A 12,784-nucleotide genomic window follows, 5' to 3' on the forward strand; every position below is an offset into this window, starting at 1 on the left:
TCAGATGAAGATTTCATGTCCCTTACCTGAACCCAAAACCCTCAAGGAAGATCTGTCATATTTCTTCACCCACTCTTCTCCATAATTCAGCAGCAGGCGTATCGCCGTAGGTGCACCGTAGAACTGATTAATCTTCAACCTTTGCACCACTTCCCAGTAACGACCTGGAAATCACAAAGTGGCTTTTTCCCTTTCCAGCACTGATATGCTGCTGCAAACGCTCAGCTGAAAGGTTAACAGCCAAAGCTTGGAGCTGTTACTACTGTGAGTACACAGCAAAAGCAATGACAGCTTCTTTTCCCTACCCTGGATTCACAGATGTTCCTGAGTGTTGTATACACAGGATCCAAAGCAATGGAGCTTACCTCTCCTCAGCAGGCAGGTCACCCTGGACAGGTCTCTAAACCTGTTTACAGTATCTAGCCAAACCTTTTCCCACCACTTCCTCACCTGGGTCAGGGTACACTGGAGTGCTTTCAAACAGGACAGAGGTGGCTCCATTGCAGAGTGGTCCATACACAACATAGCTGTGTCCTGTGATCCAGCCAATGTCGGCCACACAGCCAAAAACATCGCCTTGCTGGTAGTCAAACACATACTGCAAAGATAAATGTAAGGCCAGCTGATTTCCTGTTGGAGGTGCTCAAAGGAGAGGTGCTGGACTGGGCATCCAGCTGGGAGCAGGAGAGTGCACGGGGCAAGTGGAGCCTGGCGTGTGGGCCATGGCCAAACAAAGACCAGCCTCAGGTGAGGAAGTGAATCAGAGGGACCAGCACCAGGGCTCCCAGGCTCCTGGCACGTTTACAAACACACAGGAAGCACAGCTGTACCAGCAGCTGCTCAGCTGGAGCAACAAAGCTCCAACCAAAGCTCAGAGCCCTGGATACCTAAGGATGCCTGCTCCAGGTGGTCCACACAGTAGAGCTGATTCTGAGTTGCAGGGAAGCTACAGACCACAAAGGCTCAGATCTTTCAGTAATATCAACAGATTTCCATGAGAGATCTGGAGAGATCTGGATCACCTGCCTGGAGATAGGTGCCCATAAGACATTTACTGAGAAATATTCTTAGCCGCTCAGCTGCTCTATATGAGAGCATCACTTTCCAGATGCTACCCTCTCCTTGCTTATCAAATTCAAGATAAAGATCTTGGAGAACTCATTATCTTCTCTTGGATATGGCAAATGCTTCCCACTGTAAATCTAACTCCTCTACCATATGGTGAAGAGGTCCTGACTTATAAGGAGTCAGGTTTATCGATCAGAACTAAAAAAAAAACCAAAAAACAAACCCATGAGTGTGTGACAAGAGTGTCACATGTGAGTGCAAAGACCACAGAGATCACACAGGTCAGCTGATCTCTCTATCTAGAAAAGACAATTCTCACCTTACTTTTCCACGTGCCTTTCCCTCTCATGCACTCTGCAGGTGGAGAAAATGCACCAAGGTGCAGATCTACCTTCTGGACTAAGAAAGAGATGCTTTGGTGTTTATGCTGTCACTTAGAAAAGCTGATGTAAAAATGCCCTTCATGCAGAGAAGTCTGACACTTGAACATTCAGATCTTCTAAAAATTCAACCATGTCAGCCTAAAGAAAGAAAACCTTCACATGAATTGTGTGTGATTACAAACAGGGTGATACCTCTAAAACCAGATGGGGATCTGTCACCACAGTCCTCTCCTCATTTCACTGTTACCTTTTAATATGCAGACCTCAGACCAGAAGCTTCAAGAAGCAGTGCCTTGACTCTTTCCATTTTCATGAGAAAGGAGGTTAAAACATTTTCCCCAGATCACCCAGAAACACCCAGAAAACCAGAAGTGCAAACACAAGAGGAGAAATACAATTTTTGTTCTTCAGAGAACAAGTACTATGTGAAGAGGCTGGTTTAAGTGTCCAGATCCTCTCTGAAATAAAAAAGTGCAGCATCCCAATGCAAAATACTACAATAATATCCACATTACCACTACCAGTAAGATTCTTTCCAGAATCTCCTCAGCTGCAAATTTTGGGCAGCCAACATTGGCACGTTTTAAATGCAAGAGCAGCGCTGCTGTTTCCTTGCTTTCATAATTCTGTGTTCAGGTTTGCATAGTATCATATTCCTCAGAACATATCCTGAAGATTAATTACACAGCTCAGATGTTTTCCAGCTTGTTTACAACCAATAAGCCAACAGGGCAGCAAGCAGAGAATGCAGCACTCCTCCCTGATCCAGGTCTCCCTTGTCAGCACTGAAAAGTGAATCTTTCTCAGAGGAGGCAGCTGAGTTACCTTGTGTGTGAGAGCAGAATACAGCAGGTATCCAGCCTGGGTGTGAACAATTCCTTTGGGTTTCCCAGTGCTGCCTGAGGTGTACAGCATGAAGAGCACATCTTCACTGTCCATGCTCTCTGGAGGGCAGGTGGAATCTGCCTTGGTCATCTCCTGAGAAAGAAAATGTGATAACAATGGAAAGACTGGTTATATGGAGCCAAGCATCACTCCCTCTGTAAGCAAGGCCACAGCATCCAGAGACAAGAGCCACCACTGCTGTTGCCCCTCACAAATGTCCATGGATATATCATAGCTTAAATGGGCTCACCTGGTGGAAAGGTTCCTACCACAGCATCTAACATTTCCACCAGTACCTCTGCTGGGCAGAGAAGTCAAGGAGAACTGGCCAGATAATAACATTTCTGGGGAATAAATGGTAAGTCATAGCTCCTCACATTTCAAGCTTTTGCAATCTGCTGGTAGAAATCCAAAATGTGACTGCAAACACTTGACAGCAGCAGCAAGGCTGGCTGGGTATTGTTAGTACATTCCTTTTCCTGTAAAATCTGCAGTGCTACAGTTAAACTGTGTGTTCACCTCCCTTCCCTGGCCCCAGCAGTGGATGACTGCCCTGTCCATCCTCAAATTCTAATTTTTCTACCCAGAAGAAGAGTGCTTTACTCTCCTGCCTCTGTCTTTACTCTCTTCATACTCCCCTCTTTGCCTAGCTGGGTGAGATCCTCTCCTCACCCCCACAGTCAGAACCACAGGAGGGAAGGATGCAATGCCCTGCTGGGTCAGAGCCTCTCTAGAGCTCTGTACTGTCCTAATGAATAATTCCTGCAAGAATTATTAGGTGGCCCCTTGGAGGAATTTCTTGGTACTGCCTTTTTATGAGAATACGCTATAAACACACTGTAGTTACAAGTGAACATTACCATCAGTAGGTAATGTTTAAAACCCAGCTGTTTAAAATCATCTGACAAACAAAGCTTAATAAAATAGGAAGAGTTCACAAAATGTAATTCTTAGCCTCTGAGTTAGAGCACTGTTGCTCATCTCAGGTATTTCTCATGACATTTCAGCACTGCCAATTCAGGTTGACTTGTCAGTTTTTGAAACAAAGATGGAATCCTCATATGCTCCATTACAACATGAGCGTAAATTTTGCAGTAAGCCATTGCACAAGAGCTGGAAAGTACAGCTGCTGTAAAGATCAGCAAGGACAGTTAACACCAATAACTGTTTAATACTTGTTTTGTTTCAGACCCCAAAACTGACAATGGCATGAGCTCAGCTCTTGGATCACTAAAGTACCTCAGGCTGTTTGCAGACCAAGGAAAACAATCAGTGTCCTTTGTGGAGTAAGGAGTAAGACAATTTCTGAGTAAAGCTTGTCTTCTCTGTTTAACTTACACTTTTACTTCTTCCTATCTCATGTGACCAGCACAGAGACTCTTGAGCAATTATCTTGCCAGCAGATTAGCTTTTTCCAGGCATTATTAGCATGAGTAGTTCCTGTTTACTGCTGCCAGCAAACTGATAAAGCTACTTCTGCATTAGGCTGGAATCCCATGTGTGGCACTAAATACATAAAAACAGCTGCTGTTTTCTTCCCCAGGAAGCAGAGGCTCTAAATATTTCCAAGCCATCACTGTTCTACCACCATGGGACAACCACAACACTGTTCATGGCTGGATGAAGCCTCTCTAGGAACTTAATTATTTCTGCACTGCCTTTCAGCAGGGTCCAGTCTGAGTGCACATGCAATCCATAACACAGTGTCTGAACACAGCAAAATAACAACAGCCACGATGGTCTCCATGGCCTCTGGGTCTCAGGAAACACTCCTTAAATCTCAGCACTGTTTGCAAGACTTGTGAAATGGAGCAGCACAGCCCCTGCCCATGCTGAGATAAACCAGACATAGATTGAGCTGCATGGACTCACAATCCTAGCAGACTCTAAATACAGGCAGTCCATTTGAGGATGAAGATGCTGTAAGGAGCAGAACTCAGGTCCCAAAAGCACTTATGGAGAGAAAGATTATCCTGGCCAACACTCAGACCTAAAAGGAGTTATCCAACAAGAACATACCTCTTCAAGGGGAATATCACGGTCACCCATGTGGACTTTGTTATCTGTCCTCTGAGCCACAAACACATGTTTGATGCTTGGACAGTTCTTCACAGCTTCATCCACAGTTGCCTTCAGCTCTATGGTTCGGCCTCCCCTGACTCCCTGGTTGTATGTGATAACTGCTTTGCATCCAGCTAAAAAGAGAAAGAATTAGCAGACATGCCAGCCTGTCTTCCAGGCTAGTATGCACACCCAGCTTTCATTACTTTGGGGGTGATGTATAGGACAACATGTGTGACAAACACTCAGAACTGCTGTCAGTCAAAACCAGTCAGTGTCACTGATGAAAGCACTTTAAAACCTGAGACACACAGAGATTCAGGGTAGCTGGGACCCCCATAGGTTATCCAGTCCATCTCCCCCACCTCAAGGCAGGGTCTGCTTCAGCTAAACCACTCCTGACAGCTATCCCTTCCATCTTCCTAAAACATTCCAGTGGCATCTACCCTACCCTCTCCCCAGCAGTCCACTCCAAAGCCTATCATGAACGAGAGGAAGTCTTTCCCAACATGCAGGCTCAGTGTCACTCACTGCAGTTTAAACCATCCATCCCTGCCTTGCAAAGCTGACATGCAGAACAGCTTCTTCCCAGCTCCCTGTGTGAGGGATAACTAAAACATGCACTTGCTCTCTGCAGATCATCTCCACTAGAAAGAAGAAAAGAACACGACAATTTCTGTAAAACTTATTCCCTCACACTAGCCACAAAGAAACTGATGTGACTGCTAGGACATGAGTCACTGGCTATTTGCCTCTTCTTCTGTTGCTATTTTTAGCATCACTTTTTACCTAATCACAATATACAAGTACTTTGGGACTGAGAACAGCTCTGTCTGCTGGTAGAAAGGCTCACAGAGCAGGGGCAGGCTGCCAACACTTCCAGTACTGTACATAAATCACAGGATCCCAGTTGAGAATGCAGAATGAGTTCTGTCCAAGAGTATCAAAGAAACACTGCAATTATACTGCAAAACAACAAATCAGGCCCTATCCCTAAGCTCTGGTTTTCCTTCCAGTTTCACTGCTGTCAAGCAATAACCCAGAGTACACTGAATGTTAAGCAAATTCTTAAGTATTCTAAGGCCAGAGGACACTGCACGTGTCACTCAGGACAAGGCTCCTCACTGCACTCTGCAGGGGAGAGTGAACTGCCCTGCTAGGCGAGAATGAACCAAGAAAACTCCTTCTGCCAAGAAAACACAGGGCTGGGACATGCCTTGGAGCACTGAAACAGAGGTGTTTGTTCCCCAGGCTGCATCTACTCACAGTCCATGATTCTCCCAGCCAAGGACTCGGCGCTGAATCCAGCGAAGACCACGGTGTGAACAGCACCGATCCTGGCACAGGCCAGCATGGCTGCCACTGACAGGGGGGACACAGACATATAGATGGCCACCCTGTCCCCTTTCTGGATCCCATATTTCTTCAGGGTGTTGGCAAGGCGGCAGGTCAGATCCTGAAGTTCCCTGTGGCACAGAAGGAATGCTGTCATGTGAGTGCACAACCTGATTTACACGGGGCAAGCAAAGAAAATATGAACTTGGGCAGAGTGAGGCTTCACATTCACCTCTGCACCTCATCTCAGCAGTACAGGACATCTTAAAGAAGGGTGGCCTGGGGCAGGCTGGCAGCCAGGCTGCTCCTGCCACTGTGGAGAGGAGAAGAAAGGGCAGAGTGGTGCTTGCTGCAGAAGGACAGGAGAGAGAGCTGCAGGCACTGTCCAGAGCTGCTGGGCTGTAATGTGGCCACAGCAGGCAGCAAGCCAGGTGCTGTCATGCTGCCTCCATGTGAAAAATGCATGTATTTTATGATTGGCTTTTTGCAAATATTCAAATGAATATTATATGTGTTGTCTTAGAAAGTAATGCTGTATTAATTCTCTTAAGTACTGTGCTAAATATAGTTTTAGGTTATAAAAAATGTTAAAATAGAAACTATGCTATGTAGGATACTTTTTTTTAAAGAAAGAACTCACAGTGAGATAGCAGCCATAGGACACCTAAATCTTTCAGAGAAAAAGAATTTATTGCCCTCTTATCAGAAGAAACCAACTTCTTCCCGCCTGGAAGGCGCTGTTAGGATTCAGAGGAAGAAGTTGATGATGACCAGACAGAATCCTGTATTTGAGTGGAATTTATGCATCATGTATGAGGTGTATGAATATGCAACAGGCTGCTGCTTTTAAGGGTTAATCCTCTGTTAACAGGTGTCCTTTTTTGGGCTCCTGCTGCCCTGAAAAAGGTACCCAGACTGTCCCTAACTCTTTGTATTTATTGTCTCATATTGTCCTAATTCAATTTGTCCAAATTGTTACTACTTTAATTGTATTGCTATTTTTTTATATCCATTTTATTACTATTAAACTTTTAAAATTTTAAAAAACAAGTGATTGGCATTTTTCACACTCCAGAAATCAGGGCTCATTTCAGTCACTCCTGATGCCTTTTTTACCCAGTCAGAAGCCACTGGGAACACAAGTGGGATAAACACAAGATGGAATGGAAGTGTTGTCCAAAGATTTGCCACACTGTTTAAGTGGGGCAACAGCTGGGAGTGCTCCTCAACCAGGAGCTTCTCTTTACATTGCAAGAGTAAGCAACATGTTTGCATGCACGAGGAAAGACAGGAGGACTCTGGAGGCACTTGTATGGGTGCAGATTTTACAAGATTCTCATCAAAGCTGGATCACCTGCAGCCCAAAAGCCTTTCAGAACACAGGTACTGCTGCCACTCTTGCACAGAGAAACTCAGGAACACCAAGAACGGGAACAAAGTCTCTTTTCATGGGACTCTGCTATGACATGGTGACAATAACAAAAACGTTCCTCTGAGGAATGAAAAAGCACTTTGTGGGCAAGGGCTTGCACATTCCCTTATTCTGATGCCTGCACAGGGGATAAGACAATAAAATAAACCTGGGACCAGGATGGTGCCATGGACCGAACAGCTCTGTATGCCTGCAGTGGAAGGGCTTTGGGAACAAGGGATACTGTGCCAGGTGAGGAGTGGTCCCATGCCAAGGGAGGAGGTGCTGACAAGGAGCAGCAGAGCTCTCCTTCTGGTGCCAGTCATCAGCTCTGAGGAGCAGACTGGCAGAGCCTGCCAGGAATTGTCCTTTGGGTTCATGAACTCTCTAAGTACCAAGGCCCAGAGAAGAGAGACATCTTCTACCCTCCAGCATGTTCATCATCAACCTGCCACCTGTGAACCCTTAGGGGTTCTAAGCTACACCACCAGAGACCCTCATAACTTTTAACATAGAAATTAATCTGGAGGGGGGTTGCATTCCCTAATAAGGATTCATGCTTTACAGCATCCTTAAGAATCCTCTTCTTCCATAACTGGCAATAGCTGCAAAAAAACCCCAATTTTCAACTGGTAGCTAAGCAGCAAATAAAATAAAAGCTGTTTCTGGTCCATCAAAAAATATTTTGTTCCTTTTTTTAAACCTTTGCAAGTCAGAAATAAAAGCTGAAGTGCTCTGCTTTGGAAATATCTTATCAAAACTGAGAATAAGTAATTTTCGGAGTGTCCATCCCTTAACTTGTCTTAAACCAAGAGAGAAGACACAGAAAATGAGACAAATCCAAGGCACGGCACTTCATATTATTTATTCTATTTATTCTATATCATTTATTCTATTTATTCTAAGACTACTCCTGTAGCATCAAGTAAAGAGTCCATTTCTGAACTTGGAGAGGTGGCCAGATGTGCTCAGTGCCAGTTCTCTGGCAGTAGCTGGTAACAGCTGCCCCTGCAGTAACCACAAGCCTGCAGAAAGCAGGGATGGAGTAGCTGCACCCCAGACTGAATTCTCCCCAATCCCTTGTAGTGGAAGATCAGCCTAAACTCAAAAGCACAACACTGAAACCCTCTCCTCAAGCCCCTCATGACCATGGAGGTGCACAGATTTCTTATTTTGCTTTTACTGAGCTCATGAACTGAGCAACTCTATGCAATAATGAATTCCCACCCAATCATTGGTTTGGTGCCTTGTCCTAAAAGGACACATTTTCTGGCCTGGAATTTATCTGATGCTGCATTAAAGAAAAATTTCAATGAGGATAAATAACAAAGAGGCAAAACAAAAGGTGCTCAACTACGAAGCACATGAAGGGAAACCAGCCCCAGAGAGACAGCTGTGAGAAAGTAAAAGGAAAACTTCTTATCTGCAATGGAAAACACTCAAGTGCTTTCTGAGCTGCAGCCTCTTTCTCCTGTACAGGAATGCCAGAGTATCTCTGGCTAAGGTTTGTTTTCTGAGCAACTTCATGATTCCTCTTGTTCCTTTTGCTTATTCAGAATTTGGTGACCACAATGGCAAAAGCTCTCATTGTTTTTTATGATTAACCCAATTTGATATTTCCTTAATGGGCATGTGTAAATAAGGTGATAGACAACATGGATCAGTCTTTACCCATGGATCTATCTGCCTCTTCTTTGTGTGCTGAAATTATGGGATAAAAAAGCCTTGGAGGTCCCTCAGAGCTGCAGCACATGGAGGAATGGACACAAAGGTGAGGAAAAGGTGAAGCCAAGAACTCCAACAAAGACTTGCATAAATCCCTGAGCATCAGTTATGTCTTTTGGCTCCTGTGGCAGCAAGTCAGACTTGCTCTCCAGCTCAGGAAAGGGAGTTAGCAGGAATACTGTGTCAGGAATCCTTCCCTTGACTCCTTCAAACACATTTTGTTATCTAACAAGCAGGCAACATGCTACACACTGTCAGTCCTCAACCCAGACACATCCTGGGGAGGAATGAGCACTGTGCAGAGTCACTGGACCTAAACAAACTGAGCAGGAGGTGACCACAGCCATCATCACCCTCCCCATCTGCTACTACTGCCGAGCTTGGCATTGTAGTTCCTCCATCACACAAGGCTGGAAGAGCCAAGAGTAACTGAAACCCCCAAACCCAGCCAGTGCCCCACTCCTGACACAGAGGCAGTGGCATGGAATGCAGGCCAGAATGCTGTTGGTAGCATGGCACATCCACCTGCTGCCTGCATTCCCTGGGAGAATTCCCAGTGCAGCCACTCAGAGCAGGGCACTGCACTCAGCAGAGGGAGGCAGGAACAACCACCAGAGAGGAACAAAGCCATGGGGCACACAGAAGGTCCTGGAGCCTCTGTGCAAGCAGGGCAGACAGCAGGAGGATCTCAGCAGAGCCACAGCAGGAGAAGGAAATGTGCTGCAAGCCAAGGGAAGTGCTCAGCCCCTCCTGACACAGAAACCGCAGAGTCAGTTCACGGCAACAACAATCTGAGGATCCTCTGCAAAAGCAAATTGTGAGTTGAGAGCAAATAAGAGAACAAATTGGACAGGAAAACACTGCTCCAGCAGGTAAAGTGTCAGAGCAGAGAGGAGAAACAGGGAAGCAGCAACCAGAAGGGGAGACCATTTGCTAAGGAGAAAGAGCAAGAGATCCAGTCTGTGCATTTAGAACAAAGCAAGCCAGGAAGGTGGCAGAGGCATTAATGAACACAGACAAAGGACCAGAAAGAGACATGTGGACCTGCTGCCAGACAAATGTGGGTATCAGTGGTGACCAACAGGGCCTATTTCTTTCAGTATGATTTAGGATTTGAGTGTTAAGGGCTAAAACTAATAATTAACTCTGGTGTCTCTCTCTATAAGGTGTGCTTCATTTTGTCCATAGACAAGGTTTGAGCCTGTTGTCTTCCAGACTCATCACTCACTATGCAGGCATCTCCTCAGCTACCACAGCACCACTCCTAAGCACAAGACCTACAAGGCTGGCTCTCCAACAGAGCCAGCCTATCATTGCTTAGGCCAGCCCTTCTATCTAATCTAACAGACAGCACTCCTCTCCCTGTCCTTACATCTCTGTTCAGGAACTGACAGACCATATTTCTCCCAGATCCCTCCCCAGATACAGCTTCCAGAGCCCACTGCTCAGTGCAGTGTCTGGAACAACTTCTGTAAAAGCCATCAGCACCACGTGGCCCTTCTCTGACGCGTTTCAGGGATGCTTTGCACAAACAGCCTTCCAGTAAGAAGTCTGATGTTACCTTTTGCCACAGCAAGACAGCGTACAGCTTTCTAAACAAAGGAAGCCTGGTCCTTTTGCATAAAAACAAAAATTGCAGCAAGACCTTCTTTGGGAAGCAGCCTTTTGCAATATGATTCTAGACTTTTTCTTAATGCATTCAGGCTTTGACAGTACCTGGTTTAGAGCCTTAGCCCAAGCCATGCTCTCTGCTGTCATGGCACAAAAGCTGGGTTGACTATTTCTTGCAGCAATCAAGTTGATTTCCTGGAACCATAGTTTGGATTAGGCTGAAACTGTTTGAAAATTCAGGCCAAGTGTCCAAAGTGGGCATCAGAGCACAACTGCCCAGCCTTCCTGCAGACATCCTGAACCCAAGGCAGAGGAAACCCCTTGTAACCTTTTTCAGGTGAGAAAGTGAAAAATCCATGAGCTGTCTTGGATGGGGAAAGCTGCAAGCCTGGGCAAGATTTACTTGCAACCTCGACTTACAAAGGCAGCTCTGGAAAAGAGTTTGCTGCCAATGGCAAGTACCACCATGGCTTCCAGCTACAGTCTTCACTGTGATCTCTAATACAATTTCATCTATTTTAGCTCAGGCTGAGGAATCCATTGGGTTTTTAAAGGCATAGCTGTCATGCTGCTCATGAAGACGTCCAATCACTTCCCTCCCACCTACCTAGGACCCCTGATTTCTGGTCATTTAGCTTTCCTCTCTCCCTACTTTGTATTTTGCATTTTGAATTCTCCCTCTGGCAGCAACATTTCCTGCACCAAAGTGATCACCCTTCGTTTGAGAAAGTGGACAAGTAAATCTTGTCAAAAGGACAAAACACTCCTGGTCTGGTTGGACCCTTCTGACAATAAATTCAGCTGTCAGCTCACAGCACCACAGTGCTGCTAAGCCACTGTCCCACCAATGAGCTTTTGGTGGCTCAGCCTCTGGAGAGCCAGAGAGCCTCTTAAAAACTGATTTGCATGATCTGTCCCCACTTTGCTGACTGCAGCCACCAGAGCCCAATAGGTTTGTATTCCCTGTTGTTACAAAGCGGTAAAAAACCAAGTCTCTTGCCTACTCATTCAAAACCAGAGATGATTTGAAACTCAGCTAAATTTCTACTTGATAGAAATGAAACCCACAGGGAAGAAAAAGCAAAAATGGCCAGTGAACTTTTTTTTTTTTCCTGAAAGGCTGAGTTGCATCAGCTAGAGACAGGACAAAACTCAGCAGTGAAAAAGATCATCACAACTGGGCTTGTAAGGGCAGCCATCATCTCCTGGTGCAAAAGTGCAATGTTTCACCCATGGCTTTGGGTATCTTTGCCCACCAGCAGATGTTTGGATTCCTTCCCTAGCACACAGCACTTGAACTCTGCTGCACAAATACAACCCACCTTGCTGGCAGGGATGTGAGCTGACTGACAGCACAGCCCACCAGCTCTTTGCCCACAGTGGAGGCAAATTGAGGCTTTTATTTCTGCCAAGGATGAGCTAGCTGGGACAGCACTTTCAGTGCAGCTGTGTTTCCTGCCAGTGCATGGAGGACAATCCACTGATGAAGGTTTTTCCCTTCCTCAGGGAGGAGAAAGCCTGTTCCAGCCCTTTTCCTGCACATCTACCTTCTTCCTTTGCAGGCTGTGATGGGAACAAGGCCAACACTCAGCTGTTTTCTTGTCCCTGACAACTCCCCAGAGGAGAAGGCAGAGGACCAGGCCAGCAGCTGCATCTTTCCTTGTGTTGCCCAGGGCTTATCTCTGAGGAGAAGCAGCTCACAGCAGCAAGCTTTGCAAAGTAGATAGTGCAGAAAACTGGTGCCTTGCAGTATGTTGCACATAAGCCCTGCACAGCTCTCTCCCAGCTGAATCCATGACCTTACTCCAAGCTGGTCCATAAGGCAGTGCCCAAATTAAAATCTTTCTTTTCCTACAGTGCTAAGCCCTTACTCTGAGGCTGCTGTGCCATTAACAGGGCATCCAGATCCTAAGGAAAGGGGCATCTCTCTTCTGCCAAGACATGTCCAGCATCCCTCTCATTCCCCCTTTACACTGAGGCTGATGTGCTGCAGAAGGCTCACCAAGGACCACCAGCATCCCAGCTCCTGGGCCATCTCCTTCCCTGACAGGCTTTCCCTCACAAAATTTCCAGCTCAAATAAGGCACTACTGCAAAAGGTTTTCAACTGAGCCTTCCTGACCCATTAAAAACCTGTAAAAATGCAGCCCAAAGACCACAGAAAAGGCAAAATACTCATAGGGTATTGCTGTTTTCAACAAAGCTATTCCTGCCTTAATGAGATAAGCAGAGAACTGAGTGACCTGTTTTACCACGTGGTAGGACCAAAGTCTCTTGAGAAACTCAAATGCAGTCACACCTAACCC

General features: G+C 45.9%; 1 protein-coding gene across 1 annotated transcript in view; it reads right to left on the reverse strand.

Annotated features, from left to right (window-relative positions):
- ACSS1 (acyl-CoA synthetase short chain family member 1) overlaps positions 1 to 12,784 on the reverse strand; it is a 33,353-nt gene that overhangs the window by 15,522 nt on the left and 5,047 nt on the right. The window contains exons 3-7 of the mRNA XM_036381300.1: positions 5,664 to 5,863; positions 4,356 to 4,531; positions 2,277 to 2,429; positions 451 to 598; positions 27 to 164 (exon numbers count right to left, since the gene is read on the reverse strand). Of these exons, the coding sequence (XP_036237193.1) occupies positions 27 to 164; positions 451 to 598; positions 2,277 to 2,429; positions 4,356 to 4,531; positions 5,664 to 5,863 (815 nt within the window). The remainder of the gene's footprint in view (positions 1 to 26; positions 165 to 450; positions 599 to 2,276; positions 2,430 to 4,355; positions 4,532 to 5,663; positions 5,864 to 12,784) is intronic.

Source organism: Molothrus ater, chromosome 3 (assembly GCF_012460135.2).
Source record: "Molothrus ater isolate BHLD 08-10-18 breed brown headed cowbird chromosome 3, BPBGC_Mater_1.1, whole genome shotgun sequence".
Lineage (NCBI taxonomy): Eukaryota > Metazoa > Chordata > Aves > Passeriformes > Icteridae > Molothrus > Molothrus ater.